The sequence below is a fragment of the Pipra filicauda genome, unplaced genomic scaffold (genome assembly GCF_003945595.2).
Source record: "Pipra filicauda isolate LSUMZ 115617 unplaced genomic scaffold, ASM394559v2 scaffold213_size2393758_pilon, whole genome shotgun sequence".
Lineage (NCBI taxonomy): Eukaryota > Metazoa > Chordata > Aves > Passeriformes > Pipridae > Pipra > Pipra filicauda.
The window spans coordinates 2167719-2188973 of NW_024104325.1; the positions used below are offsets into that span (position 1 = coordinate 2167719).

At 37.4% G+C, this 21255-nt stretch overlaps 1 protein-coding gene across 3 annotated transcripts in view; it reads left to right on the forward strand.

Moving 5' to 3' along the window:
* SORCS1 (sortilin related VPS10 domain containing receptor 1) overlaps window positions 1-21255 on the forward strand; it is a 268559-nt gene that overhangs the window by 148878 nt on the left and 98426 nt on the right. For all 3 annotated transcript variants that reach the window (XM_027735281.2, XM_039381133.1, XM_027735283.2), the window contains exon 4: window positions 17191-17349. In XM_027735281.2, the coding sequence (XP_027591082.1) occupies window positions 17191-17349 (159 nt within the window). The remainder of the gene's footprint in view (window positions 1-17190; window positions 17350-21255) is intronic.

The window sequence follows — 21255 nt, forward strand, 5'->3', positions numbered from 1 at the left end:
AAAGACAAAAAATATACAAAATAAATTAAATATTCTTTAAACACTTAGCAGCGGAGCTGCTGACCTGTAGGTGTAGCCATTCTACCTACAACTTCTAGTAATGTGTAATCTCTGCATCAGATTTTTTCTTATACTAAGATGTTCAGCTGGATGAATTTTATCTTTATTTTTAACAGGAGAGAATCACTGTATTGAAAGCTATTGGGACTGAAATGTCATGAAGTTTGTGTTTGACAACAACACTTTGTTGACAGTGTGTCTATAGCCTGCTTGTCTCCCAAGAAAGATACTTGGCCCAGAAACATGTAATAGGAAGAAGGAAAGTCTTCTGTTAAAGATACTGCACTCAAGCATTTGAGCCTTGGCACAGGCTTTCTTACTTCTTTTAATGAAATGAATGTGCTGTTTAATTGCTTTGTGCCTTATCTTTCCATGATTAAAATTGAAGGTAAGAACACCTACTGTACTTGTGATATTCAAAGGATAACTCAAAAGAATACATGTGAGGTAATCAAATTTTCTGGAGATCATTTGCCACATAAAAATCAATGTTAGATAAATGTAATTATCATGATGAGATTGATATAAATTTGATGCCAGTTATTTCTAAAGTAAAAATAATTTAAACTTCACACATTAGTAATAGAAATGTTAATCATTTCTCTGCTTTTGAATGTTAACAATTGGGCACATCATTATCTATTAGAATTTTGGGAAATGAGGAAAAAGACATCTCTGACATTTTTTTGATGGAATAGGTACAATACAATAATATAATGAGAGTCGATTAAGGAAATACTTTCCAAATAAGTTATTCAATAAAAAGTCCTAGCAAAGTCTGCTATTTGTCATGTTCCTAGCTCTGATTCAGTGAATTCTTTTTTTTATAGTGACAGTTCAACCGATGAGAATAGCCGATATCTTGTTGGAGAGTCAAGAAGATTGAGTAATTATGTGAAAAAGAGTGTCTTTGCCACATTCAATAATTATTACAGAAGCACACCACTTGGGCACCATTTGATGACCCGCTATAGTCAGGAAGAACATCTTTTAGTTTACTGATGTGACAGTATAAATCTATCCTATCTTCAGTTTCAGGGAACTGAATGTTCAGTGTATGCAACTGGCTCTTCTAGGCAATTCTTTTATTCCCCTAGAACATAATGTAGCCTCAAGAGGAGGTTTCTCCTGCTGGTAGACTGAGAGGAGCAGAAAATTCAGCATGAACTCTGTCTCTCTGTATGATCTGGTCTTTTTCACAGCCAAAGTATTTAGCAGGGTTAGTGCATCAGCTAGAGAAGGATACATTTTTGTTTTGAATACTCCATTTATCTGTAATGACAGGGCTTAGTAAAATATTTATGAGCAGGGACTGTGGTTAGCATTGATTGCCAAGACCACTAACACTCTTGATTTTTTTTGCCTCTCTCTGTTTCTGATTGCCAGTCCTCAGTTGTTTTCTACTTCTGGTTATGTCTCCATAGCAAATTACTGTCAAGCACCTTGGGTTGTTGATTTCTAGCATGTTGACTACTGCATAGTAGTTGTCCACTATGTCAGTATGTCACTGAAACAGTGTCATAAATTTGATGGTGCTTATGCCTTAGTGAAAGTGAGGAGAAATATTTACACGTGGGCAACTAATGTACAATAAACAAGACAGTTATCTTGCCTGTGGGAATTGACTTATATTGCTATAGTTTTTACTTTCCTAGTCTTCTTAGTACGTATGATTTTTTCATTCACCCACACACGTGCAGTGAAATTAAACTGGTTTCTTACATTGGTTCGCAAAAAAAGGTGATCCCTTCTTTTTGAGGATGCTAGTACTGACAGTGCAGTAACAAAATATAATTGAAACTTCTGTGACTTAGGCTGACTACAACAGCAAATGATCCAGCATAGTAGGAACTTCATAGTGTTGTTTGGCTTCACCTCTATTGTCACTGTTTTTCACACCAACCATACTTTTTGTGAAAGACTTTTCACTGCATGTAATTCTGGTACCTTTGCCTGAACCAAGTCTGTTCTGAAATTTCACTTTAGAATGCAGTTTTCTTCTCTTGCTTCTGACTTACCTAAACCCTTTCTGTAGTAAAATTATTATATCCTCAAGTTTCCACTTTTTCTCATGTTTGTGTGATTTCTCTGTGAGGTGTCTAGAATGTGTTCTTTCGATTGCTAGCTTACCAAATCTTGTTTTCTTTATGTATGGCATGTGCTGCCATCTGAACAACGTTTTAAACTTATGCGTAGAAGAACTTAAAGATAAACTAGTTTCACTTTATTATAGAGTTGCCCTCTATAGCAGTAGGGATAGTATTCCCAGGGGCCAGAATGGCCTACCATTTGTTTTTCGCTTGTGAGGTGAAAGCTTAAGGCTACCTGACCTGTTGAGTGCAAATGTAGAAATATTGCTAGGAGCATCCAGTCAGCCAACGTTGTCTGTATTGCTGAGCAGCTGACAGACCTGGAAATTAATACCTGTCTATGTCTGGAGTGTATTCTCCAGGAAGTAGTGCGAGAAAATGCTGGTTATATATGATCCTGTTTGAGGCTGCCTGAATGGTAAAAAATGGTAGCTTTGCTCTCACCTACTGTCCACTAGGCATTATAGAAATAATAAAACATTAGTAGGTAACTCAGGAGTTCTACAGAATAGTAGCTGTAAGCATCTAAGCATTGTGATCCTTGGAGTCTTTAATGTAGGGGTTGAACAATGCAGATACAACTGGAGAAATACTTACTGAATATGAAGCAGCAGGTGGAATAGCAAGAAATAGGCAGCACTGGAATTTGCTGTGGCTGATGCTATAATCATTCCTAACTTACTTTCCCTTTTACCAGAAGCAGCCCCATTACAGTCTGAATTGTGTCATTAGAAATACTATTGATCAAGTTCTCATTAGCAGTCATTGGCACACAACAGCTATTGTTGCATGAGTTATCTTTGCTGCTGAGACTGATACCGATCACTGGCTTCTGATAACAAAAATACAACTCTGTCTTTGAAGCCAGCTAGTTGATTGAGTTAAATTGGTTCCATACTCTCCATAATTAGGAGTGAGCTATCACACAGTTTAACATCCCCAGCTCTTTGAAGCCATTAAAGCATTAGGGGCTTAGTCTGTTTCCTTTGTCATCTCATGAGTAATGGCACTGCTTGAAGTCATTAGTGCCTCAACCTCTCTAACACTAATTGAAGTTTGGTGAGCAGACACCCAAGTACCTGACATGAAGTATGATACTGAAGGACAATTCATGCTCTCACAGAACTTTGCTAAGTGTAGAAGCAGGTGATCTTTGAGTTTGACTCCATAGTATTAAGTCACTAAAACAAAAATACCATAAATTCTAGTGTTTTCTTCAGTCAGTTTTAAAACTGCTGCTAAGTATGATTCCTTGCTTTCTTTGCTGCAGGATTGCTTCTGTACAGTTTTGACAATTAATCTCATAATGAGTAGGATTCTGATTTAGCAAGATCAGCTACACAGCTAGGAAGGTCACTTGAAAGTACCCATCATCTTTTCTTCCTTTAAAAAAAAACCCTGGAACAAGAGTAGTTTTTTATACTCCTCCTTGCATGCTGTATTTTAAGTAGAAAAATAAGTTCTGTTAGAGTGATATTCTTACAAGAATCCAGCAATGCTTTGCCCCAGTTTGGTTCTAGAAACTATAACGTCTATTGTGCAAGAAAGCCTTCTTGCAAGTTCCACCACTGTGTGACTGCTAAAAGCTTTAGTCACCTTATTAAAAAGCCAAGGAGAGTTAAAGATTGAACTTTCCATCAGCATGTCTCAACGTGTCTCTAGAGACACAGGCAGGTGACATTCAGCCTTCAAGAAGGCTCTATTTGGAGATGACAGCATTAAGACATATAACTTGTTGCAGTACTTCTGCAAAACCAGTGTTCTTGAAAAAGGTGGAGCCTACATTTCTTTTCATTGATGAAACTACGCATTGGGTGATGAAAATAGAAAGGTATAGCCTCAGTTGGTTCAACCTTTAATAATGCCATTAACTTCTAATCATCCTCTATTAACCTCAGTAGGCTTTTGTACCGAGTGATGTTCTATTTTAAAAATCGGTTTTCTGTCTGTATTGAACTAATTGATCATGCCTGCCATGATGTTATATGAAGACAAATCAAGAATGCTGATCCTTTGCTTTAGACATTGTAAATATAGATTAGTTCATGAATTAAAGGTGGGGTAGTCACAAAATCTCAGCAGATTGATGTATCATACTCTTTATGTCACTTTTATTTAAAAACTTTGGGAAAATGAGTGATTTTAGAAGAAGGAAAATTGCATGGAAAGAAAGGGAAAAATGACAGGGTCAAGGAGAAGAAACATCAACAACTCTAAAATCGAGTAGTAATAGGATAAGAGCACCTTACTTTCTACATTGTCATCCATCTTGGGTGTCATATGGTGTATGCAAGGAGAGAAATGAGGCACAGGGAATCATTTCTTCATGAATATTTTATCCCTTATACTATTGCAACATCTTGATGTGATCCGGAAGAGCTTTTATGTATCTGTGTCTGAATAGGCTCAGGAAGTCACCTCTGTGAAAAACAGCAATATAGAGCCTTTGGCAGCTGAACAATGGTGCCCTTGCTTAATGTGAGCTTAATACTCACATTAAAGTTGCTTACATATCGTAAGTGGTCTGTAACACTGTAGTTCCATTTGGGAGCCTGCACTGTGGTAACCAGGGAACAATAACAGAATTGCAAAAATCAACAGAGTAGCTACCTAGGAGCATCTATGAAAGACTGTGTAAGAGTGTTACATAGTGATGCTGCATAGTAATGCAGCTGTTATACCATAACTGATAAGGAAAAACAGTGGTTTGTGCTATTGCATAACTGCACTGAATTCCCTTAACAAAAAAAAAAACAATAAAGAAAGTAAAGAGAATTATTTATTCTTGGAGGTGGAATTCTTTTCAGGCATATTCAGTATGGATAATTTGAGTTCATCAACTGCAACAACAAAAATGAAAAGCCAAACCAACAATTTGCAAGCAGATGCTAATTCCCCAATTGTTCATGCAACATGGAACATAATTTGAAATGATTAGGAAATTAATGCATTAATACCAAAAAATTCTTTGGAGAGAAGCAAATCAGATAAATGCGTATAAAAAGAATTAGCTGTAGACATAATTAGTGAAGCTGTGATTTATTCACAGTCAGAGGGAAAAATTAAAACTAAACTACGTAGAAATTTTAAAGAACATTTCAGAATTACCACGTAAGAAGCCAAAATTAAACAAAGCATGGAGCTTCAGCAAAGCCAACACACAGACACATGCTTTGCCATTTAAAATACAAAACATGTCATGCCATGTATTTGGGTAAGAAGCAGTTAACTTATGTAGTAAGAAAGAATTTCTGACTGTATTAGCACGTGTCCTGACTAAAGAGGACTCAAAGCCTCGAAGCAGGTAGATGGTAGAACAGAACTGAGTGCTGTAAATATGAAGAGCCTTCATGCTGTATGGTGAGAACTGGAAAATTAACAGATAAGGTCATAAGATTCCGTGCTGTGTTTGGTATTTTCTCCTCTAAGTTCATGCTTGTCCATTATACTGTAGTTAGCAGAGAAAGGACCTACCCTCCACTGTCCTCACTCACAGCCCCGTGTCTAAGCTTACCTTTCCCACATTGCACCAACTTTATTTGTAGAATCTTTGATTTTTATATAACAGTCTTTTGAAATTAACTTCAGTGACACAAGGAGTCAGGCTCAACATGCTGCTTGAAATCTTTGGTCTGGTTTAGTGAACCTATTTCTTGAAAATTACAGGATTTCATTGCTCACTCCTGCCACTGCCAGAGAACTTTTGATTTTCCTCCCTTTGTTTTCATGATGTTTGTAGGGTAGGAAAATGAGCCTGATTAAAACCCTCAAGAAAGAGGCTTCATTCATGTTGAGCTGCAGTCCCTGTACTATTTTCTTCCATTTCCATGCCTAAAAATCAAGAAGTAGCAAAACCAGGTGTACCATGACAAAGTCGATATTGATCCAACAAATGTGTGCTCAGCTGTTATCATCATCTGTTGTGTAGATGTGTGGTGATAGACAGATAATTACTTGAAAGCAATTCCATTTAAATCTAGTAAGAAAATATCACTAAGAACCATTAGATTGTATAGCCATCTCCCAAGAGAAAAGAAGTGTAATTCAGTGCAGAAATTGTGGTGCCAACTCTGATGATTTTGTCAAGAGACTTATGATATGTATCTTTTCTAAAGTTGTCAGCTGGTAGAATCAATTTTAAATTGGAAAGAATTTAAAATTTTGTTAAAATAAAGCTTCTAGTCTTCAGAGTTCCACAGGAAAACTCTTCTGAAGTAATGTAAATGATAACTAATAACCTTCTTCCCTCACCCTAAAAACAACAAAAAGATAAACAGAAATCCTACATGAAATGAGATTTTTATGAATGACTCTTTGGAACCAGATTCTTATTTTTCAGGTAGTTAAATGTTAAAATAATGTCTGAGTGTTTATAAAACATATGAGCAAAATAAATGGAAAAAATTCTGTCACTACTTGAAAAACAGCCTTTATTTTTGCAGACAATTTACTGACGGTACTGCTTTTTTTTTTTTTACTGTATATAAGTTTTCATTTTCTTTCATGTTTGTCTGTATAATTTTGGGAGAAAATAAAAGTCTGAAATGCGAATTGCTCTTTTTCCGAAACATTGATAACTGTCATGAAAAACTGTACTTTTACTTTCCCTCCCACTTCTACCACCCAGAACGTATAATCTGGGGAGTAACTGAATACTCCAAGTTGTTGCACTTTCTATTAAGATTTTTAAGTTCAGGACAAGAAAGCAGCAGATGCTAAAGGATCTGATATTTGCCTCAGATGGGTACAATGTCTCCAGCCGCAATGAAGTCAGTCCCAAGAATTTTGCAGCAAAGGGAAAACAGATGAAGAAAAAGTAGCAATTTCTTACTAACCCTACTGGATCAAACAGCTACTATTCAAAGTTATTACTGCGTTCCAGTGGTTCATGAGCACTCTTCAGCTGGAGGCACCTGAGAACTGATGTGCTGGTTTAAGTGCTTTGGACAAAATCAGCCATGTTTACTGAACACTTTCAGCTGGTGGATTTTAAGTGAAATAAGATGAGAACATCTATAAGAAATGGAGGGATAAGAAGTTGTACAGAGAGGTGGAGGTGAGCAAGTATAGATAATAATGTCCTTTGGACCAGCAGGGCACCGCTCTGAGGTGCGCATAGCTTTGTGATGTTTCCTCCCCCTTGTTTCTTTACTTGGGGAATGCTGTAAAACATAGGCAAGAGTAAGAGCCGTTGAAGTATTAAACAGCACAGTGCCACACAGGTGCCAGGGCTGGCCAGAGGCAAGTGACATGACTTGAACCAGTTGGCTATGAAGCCAAGTGTTTAGTGAATTGACCATCTGTCTAGGCTTGGCATAACTGTGATATAGAGAATTACGGAGTGGTTTGGGTTGGAAGGGACCTTAAAGATCATCTAGTTCCAATCCCCCCTGCCATAACCAGGGACACCTTCCACTACACCAGGTTGCTCAGGACCTAATCCAACCTGCCTTGAACACTTCCAGAGTTCATCATGTGGATTGTGCATTTATCACTAACTTGCCCTCCGGGGAAAAATTGCTCCCCTTGTTTTCCCTCTTCCTTTTGTAGCTCTGCTTAGGTTACCATACTTTTAGGCCTAAAGTCTCGTCTTGCTTTCATTAGGATTAACAACCCTTCGTGTCCATTATTTGGGGCTGGGAGATGCTATTGTTTGTAATATGCTTACAGTGCAAGTGGCTTCTTTCTTTTTGTGCCATTGATTGATTAGTGGAGTTTGTCCAAGTAATTTTCCCTCTTGATGTGTGCGCTTTCCTTCTCTACCACAAAGTTAGTGTGAAGATTAACTAATTAATCTCATGAGATTCTTTAGTGAAAGGAATGCCTTACTGAGCAACAGAACAAAGTACAGGCAATATGTATGAACACAACTCATTCCAGATGTCTACAAAGCTGAGGTTCCTTTTCTCCCCTAAGCAAGTAAGACTGTAAGAATGTCTCAGCTTAATTTTGTTTTTCTCTGTTCAGTACAATGAAGAACATCTGTTGCAAAAGAATGGATAATTAATAATTGAAACTAGATTGTACTGTCCAAAATAAAGTGCCTATAGTACTGTAGCTTTCCTGAGTTTTTGGTCCTTGTTTCTTTATTTCTTCTCAAGAATAATAATAGTCATTTTTATGTATTAGATTTTATTTCAGAACTGAAGTTTCTATTGTGTTTTACTTTAGTTTTAAGGAGTAGATTTTCAAGCTGGTTTTGGTGATAAAGGCTTTTGTGTCAAATGTATGTAAAGGAAGAGAAAGCAGTGTGTAATACTAATGAAACAGGAACAAGAAATTTTCATTTCACGTCAGGTTACTAAATTAGATTCAAATGGGCTGTGGAATGAAGAGATAAAAATCTAGAATTTGATTTGAGGGAGATTTCAAAAACTGAGAAGCTTAATCTTTTCACGTTCCTTCCCCCAGAACTGATTGCTCCAGAGCTAATGTTTATGTGTGTGATTAGGATCTGAGCCTGACGAGTTCTATTTTCAGCACAGCTACAGGAACCCAGTGGGTGAAACTAACCTTGGTGCTTTGGGCTCATACAGCACTTCCAGCTTCCAAAGCTCTTGCTAAGATAGACTTTTAAGATAAAAGGAATGTAAAATTGAAGGTGTTTTTGTTTATTCTAGAATTTATTTATAATCCCAGGTTTTTGAAATTAAGAGTAACACTGAATGCAAACTAATCAGTGTCAGATTGGATAGACCCAAAAATTTTGTGGAATCTCCATCTCCGAAGATATTTAAATATTGACAGGATAAGGTCCTGAGAATCTATTTGTACCTTTCAAACTGGCTCTGTATGAGGCACGAGTTTGAAGAAAATGACCTCTAGAGGTCTTTACATGCCTAAATTTAATAATTTAAATTATAAGTCATTTATAAGTCAATTTAAATTATAATAATTTAAATTGTAAGGTATGGCAAAAGTAGCTCAAAAACATCCTGCAGTAATCTAGTAGGTTAATGAAAGGGTTTCTATATTGTTATATTGTTTTTAGTATTACATTTCTATTTTTCCACAAGGATGATGCAAGTAAGAGTTTGTGTCCTTTATTACAGTCCTAATTAAAACACTAAGTTAATTAACTAAAGAAAAAAAATAGAATCTTAATTTTCATTTAATTCTTGTGTAATGGAAATGGAAGCTGTGTTTTAAGAGAATAAGATTTAAAAAGTGACACTAATCTTCAGTGACTCCTTTCTCCCCCATGTCGTCTTTTTTCCTCCTTTCAATAAAAGTTAATACCTCAAAGCAAGATATATATTTTGGAAATTTCCCCTAGCTGCTGGGATTGCAGCTTACTCTTGGGAAGGTGAAGGTCGATGTTTCTCTCTGTTCACAATCCAGCCCACAAGCAGTGACTCAGCAGCACACAAAACCCCTGAAGATGTGGCAACTTCACCTTTAATGGAACACAGAAGCAGATGAATCTTTTCAGGTCTGGTCCAAGGTAAGGCACTTCTGAAAACAGTTCTTCTGCCAGAGCTCAGCTGCACAGAGAAAAGGTTGGAGGTGGCAACCTGTGCACTTGATGGACATCTCCATGCTGATGAGATGTGAGTAACAAGAAGGGCTCTGGGGGGTGCACTGCCCTCTCTTGGATTTTGGTCGAAACAGGAACAGTCCCATTCCAACTGGTGCTCCAGAGGTTTGCTGAGACGATGTTCAGAGTAAGGAGGAATTGGTTTTGTACTCTGTTATCTCTTAGGAAAAATCTTTTCCCCAAGCCTCTGGATTTTCTGTATATTCCCATTTGTATCACATAGGATTAACAGAGAGAACAACTGCATCACATCTGCAGAGGTGTCTCAGCCTCATATTTGCTTTTCATGACTCTATGCTCTATTAACCCAACCCTTATACCTGGGACTTTGGTGGTATATATTAATTATATACCAGCACATAAAGTATTTCTAAGTTTTTGTTGATACACGCATTCACTCCTTCCATCTGGTAAATCAACCCCAGATGATTCCCACAGACAATAAAAAATAGAACTTTAATTGGCTGCTTTATTTTGTGGTCACTTTTGGCCTGTAATGAACATTTCCATAATACAGAACAGATAAATGTATTCTTTTTTTCCATCCACTAACCAGCTTTTAAATTTTTTTTCAAATAACATTCATCAAGATACCAAATTCAATTCTTGACAATTCTTCTATTAGGAACACTGTGAAATCCCAGCTTTCAAAAATATTGGCAGGTGGTAATTTTTCTCTCTTAAAATATAGTCCTTTGCCATCTAGTATTCTGCTGACAAGAGATTGTCTTATCACTCAATGAGCACTAAATTTTTCATGTGGCAGACAAGATGAATTCATCATCTGAACCTTTCATCATGCCATTTCTCTTACATTTAAACAGCCAAGGTTTGAGGAAGATGGTGATATCCTACCACTTATGGACCTCCTGTGGGTTTATGGGGTAAATGATGATAGTTTCTACTGTCCAGATCTGGTCTCAGTCTGAATCTAAATTATACTGTCTAGTCATCATGACTATAGTTTTCTTTGGGGGAGACTTGAAGTATGTTCCCATCTATATCAGCAAAGTGCAGACTGATTTAATGAGCTTGGATTTTGCATCTTTGTATGAATAAAAACCTCTTTCTTCATAAGTCACTGAGTAATAGATGCAAAATAACTTGTTCACAGACCTTTTCCTTGTATTAAAGAGGTCATTTCTACTTACTTCTGAGACCATTCCAAACCAGGTCATCATTCAAAGGCAATATTACTAATTTTTCTTCAGTGTTGGAAGTGTAATTCTGTCACTGAAGTCTTTTCTTTCTTTACAAAATTACTGCACTTTCGGAGTTAACAAGAACTTCTGGCAATAAAATACTCCACAATGCCTTAATTGAATTATTGGTGTATTATTTTAATGGTGTCTTAATGAAATTGCTTAGCAACTAACCTTGTCTTTTAGTTGGCAATAGCAACAGCTTCAAAACTGTCAGCTCTAGCTCATTTCATGTTTTCATTTAGGTGCTGGTGCTGTGCGCCAATTTATTTGAAGCAGCAACTTGGGCCAACTTTTGGTGGCATTACTCCTGTACACAGTTCTACAGCAGTTGATGTTAACCCATGAGTAAAGACTGTTAAACTTTTCAAAGGCTTCAGTCTCCTCTTTCTGTATTAATATCTAACTAAATAACTAAATGCTTGTTATTTCTTTTGTGATTTTGTCTCTAATTTATTTGCTCTTGCAACCATTTACTGCTTCCAGCAACTCAGTCCTGTAAAAGCAATAGGTCTAATTTGCTTTACATTAGTGTTGCATTTATTTCAGAATGTCATGACCTTTCTTTGCCTTGTTTCACTTTATATCTTATTCTAGATCTTGAGAAAGCTTAAGCAATGAACTAGTTTAATTAATTCATAGCAGAGAGCATTGCTTTGAAATACATGCATGAACTGCTGAATCTGGAGGATCAGGTTCTCTCTTTACACAATATTCATGCTTTGCAAATGCAATCCAAATTCAGAAGTGGCAGAAATTACATTTTGTTGTGTTGAGACTCCAACTCTTGTAATCAGTCACCATGTGAAAAAAACTCCCCCCACAACCCTCTAAAATTTTGTAATTGACATGCAGAGAAGCTGTAAAAATAAATGCAATCATTTAGACAATTTAGGTAGGGAATGACCTTTTGTTAGGGATATTTTTGTTCTTACTTGCTGATTTCTTCTTTTGCTGTGCTTCACTCATTTCTTTCTGTGAGAAATATTACTTGTTCCGTGTGGGTCACCAGTGTTGGGTCTATGCATGAAGAGTGTGATAGGTAAGGAAGGTAAAGGTTCTTTCAGTAGCTTTGACCCAATTTGCATTTTATCCCTATTTCTGCTCAGGTGTAATAACTCAGATTTGTTCATACATCAGAAGTGAATGAAAGAACATGTGAACCTATGAAATGCATTTGGATTTTTTTTTATACTGTTCTATTTCACTGATACTATGCTCTCTCCTACAAAATGTTAGGAAAAAGTTGGTCCAGGTGGAGATATCAGTGGCTAAAATAAAAGAGCAGTTCTGGGCTCTTTTTACTAAGCCACTAAATCTAGCATTCAGGGTAGTTACAAAAGGATCCCAATTCCGTCTGTAGAAGCAAAATCAGAATCCTCTTGCTAATAATTCCTGGGATTTTTTGTGAGGACAGCAAAAATACATGTAATTGTCAAGAGCAATCTGTCATCAGCAGAATTAGCATCAAAAAAGGGGTGAAAAAATTGAGGACTGTTTAAGATCTATAACTTATGTTTTGTGTTCATTTGTCACTTCTAGAAAAAGGCAGATCAAGTTGAGTTGCTTCCTTTTCAGGGTGTAGATGATTAGTGGATGACTTGCATTTGGTTGCAAAAGCCTGTGTCGACTATATTGACTTTTTTATAGAGAAAAAAACCAATCCATCTGGACCATCAGGAAGTGCAGTGTGTACTTGCTGCGCCTGGTGTGAATAAGCAGATTCTGATCATTGCTGAGCACTGATCTGAACAGAGAGCAATTACTTTTGCTGGGGAGAAGTAGAGTCTTGGCTCATACGCACTCTTCATTTTCATTTAACAAAAGACAAACAATAAACCACACCAGGGGCGCTCTAAGGTTGGTCTGCCTCTACAAAGGGCCTTTACTGGAAGTGCGGGGCAGATGAGTATGGCTCTTCTTACTCCTGCATTAATAACTTTACTTTGTAATGATGGAATCAGAGGTAGTTTAAAAACTGTCAACATAAAAATCATGGGCCCAATTCTTCACAGAAGTTGCTAGATCAGCCCACCTGAGCTGATAATATTGTTATTGTTTATGTAGACAGGTGGGGGTGGGTCTTTTCTCCCAGGTGACAAGCAATAGGACAAGGGGAAACTGCCTCAAGTTGGACCAGAGGAAGTTTAGATTGGATATTAGAAAAATTTCTTCACTGAAAATGGATGGTCAAGCATTGGAACAGGCTACTCAGGGAAGTGGTGGAATCACTGTTCCTGGAAGTGTTCAAAAAGTGTGTAAGTGTGGTGCTTAGGGACATGGTTTAAGGGTGGACCTGGCACTGTTAATTTAATGGTTGGACTCTTTAATCCTAGAGGTCTTTTCCAGCCAGTTATCCCATGGCAATTTCAGATCCTTTGGCAAGGGGACACCTCAAAAATCTTGTATGACTTCATCAGCTAGGTTGTCTTTCCCAACAGGCTCTATGGACCTAGATAGATTTAATGTGTGATTTTCATGTACAAAGGTCATGTTGATTCCTGAGTGATGTCCAGAATATACTCATCCAAAACCCAGTGATAGCTGGAAAAGTGGTGATATGTTGTATTAGGCACTGTAGAAACAGAGCAAGATGTTTGATGCTCCTTTGAGGAGCTCACATTTCAGTAAATCCAGCATGCTTTCTACAGTAAAGCTGAAAATTATAAAAATAGTTTCTTTATAATCTCTTATCTTACATATTCTTAGATATTGAAGTTTATGGCATCTAAACTTAGATTCACTCTTGTTCTTGTTACTGGTTTTGGCTTTCTTGCTTTTCCTGTTCAACACGTCTGTGTCCAGTTGTATTTTCTGTATAAGGAACTGCATCAAGTCAATGGGTAGTAGACTACTTCAAAGACGAAATTGGATTAATTTATTTCAGGGGAAATTCTGAAATGTAGTTACTCTGTGTTTCATATGCTGCAACAACAAAAGCATTAAAATTAATTGTACTTTCCCTTCTTTCTCATTTATATTCCAGGCAACTTGGGCAATAAAACTAAACTAATGTGACTGCAACCACATTATCACGTAGGACAGCTCAGTGGAAGTGTGTTTGTAGAATGAAATGGTTGAAGCTGAGATGACATCTGCAGTCTGGGCATTTAGGAGGCAGAGGGTCTGACTTTAGAGTAGTGCTAGCCTGATACTCTGATCTGAGTGTCCAGTAGTGTTTAGAAAACATTAGATGAACTCCTGAAATGTATCATAGAATCATTGAATGGTTTGGAATGGAAGGGACCTTAAAGATTATTTAGTTCTAACCCCCTGCCATGGGCAGGGTATGTTCTGGTTTAGTATCCTTGAAAAGGAATGCCACTTCTGTCCTCCAAGATCACTGTGGGATGAGTCAGAACACAATGTGTAAGGACTTGCTATAGAGATTTCCCCCAAAATTTGAAAGGGTTAATTTCAGAAGCACACTCCTGGTCTTATCTGAAATGTTTATGTAGATACACATGGCATTTCCCTCTCATTTTGATGTATTTTTCATACAGGTATCAATTTATTTTACTTATCCAATAAATGCTATCTTTTGGGCTGGTAACGCTGGTTATTTACACACAGATATGTTGTAATGAAATTTGCTTTTCTTATCTTGTAAGAAATGTGGTGTTGTGACTGATGTGAGTAGTGACTGATAGTCGACTCTACCGTGTTTTGTCTTATGACATCTGTGCAAAGTGACTGGCAATACAGGGTACAACAGTGGAGCAGATAATGCTGAAAGTTGGTCTCGTAGTTAGCAATCTTACTAGTGGAGTCGTCCATCAAATCCCTCCCTGGTCTACGACTCTCTGTGTGCCCTTGCATAAACCTGCAGCAGTTCCTCACAGCTCTGCCACCTCTAAGGCAGTATTACTGCTGACATATGTAGCAAAACTGGTGTGTCCTGAAACACTTCTTAGGTACAGAATGGCTGGTTATCCCAATGCAATAGCCAGGGCGTTTGGAGACCCGTAGATATCTGAAAACAAAGTACTAACAGCCCAGGGTGGCAGTTAGCAGATTAAAGCCGAAGTCAGCAGTGTTAGCAAGTCTGTTCAGGCACTTAACTTTTATTGATTGGATGTGGAATTAGGTGCTTCAGTGCCTCAACAGTTTATCCCTGGATTCCCTTTCTAAGAAATGCAGATAAGAGCACTTTCGCACTTCAGAGGAGTGGCCTGACAGAAAATGTGTTAAGGCAGTGTTGTGCTTGGATGTGGCAGTGATGAGGTCAGATGAGTTCCTTGTGCAGGTAGAAGGAAATATTTGAGACTAGACTGGATCTTGATTAACAACTTGCCTTGGAGGCACAATCCAAAGTCAATGACAAGACTCTTATTAACTTCAGGGAGCTCGCATCAAGCCCATTGATTTGTGCTTATTTCTGCTCTAGTTGCTCTAGTCCAAATTAGTGCTGTGCTGTGATATTTCCAAATACTAACATAAACAAAATCCACTCAAGAAGGAAGTCATAAAAATAGGAAAATCATAATACTTGAATCATAGTACTGAATCAATAAATGTTAAACATAGGAACATTGTTCCAGAAATTAGTCTGGTAAGAAAAAAAGAACCAACTGATAAACAACATTGTAATTAATTTTTGACTTCAGAAGCTGGATAGGCTACTTAGTGGCAGTAGAATATATATATATTGATATTTTGATTATTAATCCTTTCTGTGTAGCTTCTGTCATACAATCTTCAGTTTAGAAGTCACATCAACAATATGCTTGGTATATTTGAAAGTGTTAAATGAAAATAAAAATGTATAATAATGCATGTTTTCGTCACAAATTTCTAAAATAAATCAGAGATATAATAGGAGACTGTAACTTTATGCTACAATGGGAACCCTACCCTATTTTATGTTAGAGATACAATGGGGTAATGTAACTGCTCTGTGATTATGCAGATTAATCAGAAAGTTCAAGGATTTTGCAGAACCCCAGACTTCTAAGTCACAGGCCAAATTGTGCTACCAAGGGGGTTTCTAGAGACAGAAAAAGAAACATTTGGCAGCTGCAGAATAATGAAAGAGATATTCTGTGTAGATTATATGTGTATTTACCCCTTCACCTTCTGGTGTCTATCAGACACCAGATGCTATGTCTCCTTATAATTCATAGGTAGTGAGTTATGTCTAACTCTGCCTGCCTAAATGAAGGAAAGAAGGAAATGGAGTGTGTAATTTTTACAATGCTCAAACTGAGATAGGAATTTGCTCTGAGAAATGTCAGGTGCAGATCCTTTCATTTCAGGCTTGTCTAAACCAGATCAGTGTTTGCCATTTGCAAAGCAACTTAGAAAAAAAAAATAAAATAAAAATCCTAATGATTCAAGGCTTTAATACCTTTCCAGGCAAATATTCTTTAGAATTTTTCATGGTTTTCACTCATGATACCTCATTCCCATTCCTTAGGGGTATTACTCTGTTGCTTGCTGAAATACTGGAATGATCTCTTTTTACTGATTAGACCTATACATTCTCTTGTGCAGAGACACGAGAGCAGTAACTCATTATTCTCTCTGATTCATCAGCAATGCAGACCAATTAATACCACAGTTAATGGGGAGAAGTAGCTACTACAACTACAAGCTGTATATCTTTTGTGACTGCTAAACTAACACTCCTGGACAAAGCTGGAAAGCAAATTTACTTTGCAGAGATTATTTTTTATATACCACCAAATCTGTAATTCACAGCACAGTAGGAACTGGGGATGGAAAGAACCCATTATGTTATCAAATGTGTTCTTCTGCCAGAGCAAGATTGCTTGTTGCAGACAGCCACGTTATAATGTTTCAGGCAATGAAACTGTCTTCTCTGGAATTTCTGGCAGAGTCAAACAAAACTCACCATTAGAGATCATCCTCTAACGTGTCACTCTCCTCTCTCTGTTTTGGTTTGGTTTTTTTCTTGTTTTCTTAACACCTAACTTTTTGTCTGTCACTCCAATGGATCATTCTTAAAGACCCTAGCACCCCACTGTACCTGTCTGGTAACTTAGTAAGTTAAAAATTTCAGGTTTAATTTTTCAAATAACCTAAGCATAACTTCATTTAGGTCTGATTTAACTAGTGGTAAAGCCATTGTGATTATTTGGTCATATATTATGTGTTTATATGCATAGCTGAAATATAGTGTTTTAATTACTGAAGTATTGGCTATGGTAGGTTTGACATTACAATGAAACGTTTTGAAATAGCCATATTTAATAAGCTTATCTGTAGTTCCTAGCTGCTTACTTACTCTTCCATCTGTTTTCTCTTCACCACTGTATTTTCATCTTTCCCTTCCATGTAGATTATGCTGCTGACTGATCCAGAAGTTGAAAGCAGCTTATTAATCAGTTCTGACGAAGGAGCCACCTATCAAAAATACCGTCTGAACTTCTACATCCACAGTCTGCTCTTCCACCCCAAGCAGGAAGATTGGATCTTAGCCTACAGCCAAGATCAGAAGGTAAGAATTTTTGGCAGCATTTTGCTTTGTTTGCCTAGGAAGAACTTGGGGTTTCTCCATCTCTTTGTGTAACTGCTGCAGAACATTCAGGTGGTTTTGAAGGTGATACCAGGACAGTATGGAAATACCAGTTTGGTATTTCCAAGCAGAAAACATTGAGCAAGCCTCAACATAAAGGTCAAAGTAAAGGACATGGGCATCTATTGTATTCTTGGGGCCTAGCCCTCAGTTACTGATCTGGCAGTCTGCATTTAGTCATCCGTCCTTTTGGCAAGCAGTACTGTGTGACAGGCAATGGGCAGAGAAGACAGCTAGGGTCCTTCACTGTAGGAATCACAACCTCTAATGAGGCTTTTGTCCTCTTATTTCACAACTGTCTTGCTCCAGCCTAGCATCAGCTCCAAGAACAGTATAAGACAATCCTTTTTCCCATCTGGTTGGCATATTTTCAAGTAGTCTTTGATTTTCTAAGAGAAAAAGTATCAGTGAATCAATTTTCTTTGAAGTTCAGTTCCTTCAGTACAGGTAATCCATCAGCCAAATAAATATGCTGTGAGATTTACCTTGATTTTCTGCTGCCCAACCGAACACAACACCACAAGACTTTATTTTGGAGAACTCATTGTTAGAACTTTTTAAAAATCAGACACATCAATCCTCACAAGGAGTTGTTTTCCAGTGAAGGACTTGATAGACCTCAATCTCCTTAGTTTAACAAAAAGATTGAAGGGAAACTGTATTGTTGTGCATAAATATCTCTGTGGAGGAAGACAAAATATAGGAGTAAGCATTTTGATCCAGCAATAAAAACTTCTAACAAAATTTGATGGTTAGGAGTCAATGGCAGATAAACTCTGCAGTAAAGTAACTAGTCATTGGAGCAAACTGCTCTGAGAAATGGCAGATTTCACGTCCTGACATTTTGACATTTTTAAATAAAACTAGAAAAAGACAAAAAAAATTTGCAAAGTCTAAGCAATAATTGTATTAGCTGAATTGTTCAAGTTATACGTTAGTGTAAACATCAACATAAAAGATTGAATTCAATGATGTTTTTCATCTGCGTATTTTAATTCATTGTAAAAGCATTAAACGACTAATTTTCCTTTTGCATAAATTAGTCTTGTTGTTACTCTTACTGTAAACCTGAGAAAATAAAGGCATAACTAAGTAAGTAGGTAAGGTCACAAAATGATCTTATTGAAATTTTTCGAATATTTCAGTCCTGCATTTTAAATTCAAACCCAGTATAATTCCAGGGCTGTAGCTTAATATCCTTTGCAACTGAGAAATGCATCTTCCCTGCCTAATTCTTCCGAGTTCCATACAATATTTTTCACTCACCCCTCTCACAGCATTTTGTAGAGTGTACTGTGGTTATATATATACTCTGTTCAGAGGAAGGTGAAGATTAAATTATTTCTGGGTGTTCAGTATGTAATTAGTCAAGGTCAAAACATTTCCTTTCCCTTGTGACCATTGAGTTCTCTGGACTGATATGAAACAGAACAGAAGCTGGTCTCTGATGTCTTTTTAGGACCTGTTGAAGTGAACATTACTGTGTGTTAATAAGCAGGAAATTTATTACATGAAGAACAATGAAGCTTTCAGTGGGAATTTTGACAAATAAAAGTATGATATAGTAGAAAATTTATTTCAGTTGTTATGGTATTCAGTCTGATCAGGAAATAATTCTGAATTAGAGGCCATACAGCTAAGGCTTATTTAATTTATGATAGATGGCTACCAACAAGTATTGACACTATTCCATAGGAAACTCCCATTTGTACAGAATCCTAAAAAACAATATGGATATAAGAACAAAGGGTCCTTTTTTGCGTTAACCTGAATTTATGGGGTTGGTGTTGGAGTTGGATGTATGGGGTGTTTGGGGTGAGAGGCTGTAGGCTGTATGACAAAATTTCTTTGTTATGGTGTTGATTAGCAAATTAGATAACTGTTAGTAATTCAGTACTGTAGTTGCAAGACAAAAATCAGGTAGCACAAGGTCTGTAGATCTGTACCAATTAAATTCAAAATAGAATTTTAAAAGCACTCTGAATGGGTATGAGTCACAGGCCTGGTTTCTGCTTTAAAGACTAATGGATACATTTTCTGACTTAACAAGCTTTGGCCAAGAAGTGTAGAGGGTAACCAGCAGGCAAAGAGTATTAATCAGCTTGGACTAAATTAAATGTAACTCAAACCAAGGGTCAAGTTCAGCCTATGGCTAAGTGTAAATGACTCCCATTGGTTTCATGTTTGTATATCCAAAGGCAGAATTTTCTGACAGTAATTAAGAGGTCCTGCAGGTATTTAGATAATTGCAAAGGGAGCTGTGGGGTACTTTGGGACAAATGACACTGCTGTTAGCTATTTTCTGATCTTGTGCTAAGGCCTTATTTAAGGAAAGAGAACCCTTACTCCTTGGATTCCAGGCACTGTGTGCATACTGGCTAAGAGTCACCCAAGGAGGCAAGGGAAACATATCTGCATGGTAAAGAATTTACATTTTGATGCCACTAACTTTGATGCCACTGATTCAAGATTCTGTGAAGGTGGTGTTGATGGGGACTGTAAAGAGTGAGTTGGATGTTGATCAGTAATGGTTAGCACAGTCATTTAATTTTGCTGTTGACAGGAGAGAGGTGAGAGTCAACTAGAAAACATGTTTGCACCCTTCTTGCAACATGATTGTTGTCATCCATTTGCATCATGTCATTGATGCAAATGGTACCAGGAGAATCAGATGGTGAATAAGAGCAAGAGCTGGAGAGACAGGAATCACATTGGATCTGGACTGCTTTTGTTCTCAGAAGTTATCCATCCAATTCAGGACTGATGAGGGCAAAGCCAACAGTAATCCATGCCTCTTATTGCTCAGTTGTAACCAACAGGAAATGGGTCACATAGAATCATCCCTCAATCTCTTCACAGCCCACTGAGCCTATCACTATGATAAGATCTTTTTTATTTGTTTGGATTCACTGAATGATAGGGAAATCTGTTTTAACTGAAATAATTTTATGTCCTAGTTTCTTGGGTGTTGTTTATGAGTGAATGTGGTTAATTACTGGGATTCAGCTGACGAGCAACAACTCGTTAAGGTTCAATGACTGTTACTTTTGTTCCCATATCTCTCTCCCGTGTCTCTGCCTTGGGCAGCAGACTTGAATTACCACTTCTGACAGACCAGTCCCTTATTAAGTCATGGCTTTTTCCTTCCAGTCTTGAGAAAAAAAGAGCAGCAAACCATCTGCTGCCTGCACTAATTGCTTCATGATTGCATTCATTGTTCTGGCCGAAAGTACAGTTGTTACTTGGCTGATTTTTACCACATAATTGCAGAACTACTGCATGCTTCTCCATTACAAATCAGAAGGAAACTTCAGACACAGCAAAGCATTACTTGTAAGGCAAAACCTTGTTGGAGGTCTCGTACGTGTGAGTTCTCATGGGTTTAATCAGCTTGCTTGTAGAATGAGGGGCTGTATTTTATGGCAGTATTGCTTACGTATTACTGTGTAATCTTCAGGAGTGTTTTCTGTGTAATCAGAGCATGGAATGTAAGAGCCTCTGGTTCATGTGGAGACATCTTTTGCTATTCAAATGGGTCAGACACACAGAGGAATGGTTAGTAATCAGTCAGAAATAACAGAGCTATTTGAAGAGATGAAATACAGGTGAAATTGGGAAACACAAGTCAGGCAAAATGTGGGGTTGTAATTGCCCAGCTCAGGAATAAATGCACAAAGGCTCTCAAGCACTGAAAGGCAGCAGCAGAGGCTGAAAAAGCAGGTTTAAAATGGAGTTATCGTTTTTGCTGCTCCACTCTCATTGTAAATAACTCTTGAAAAGCGAGGCACCCCAAATAAAAGGAGCTCTGTCAACACAGCACTAGTAAAT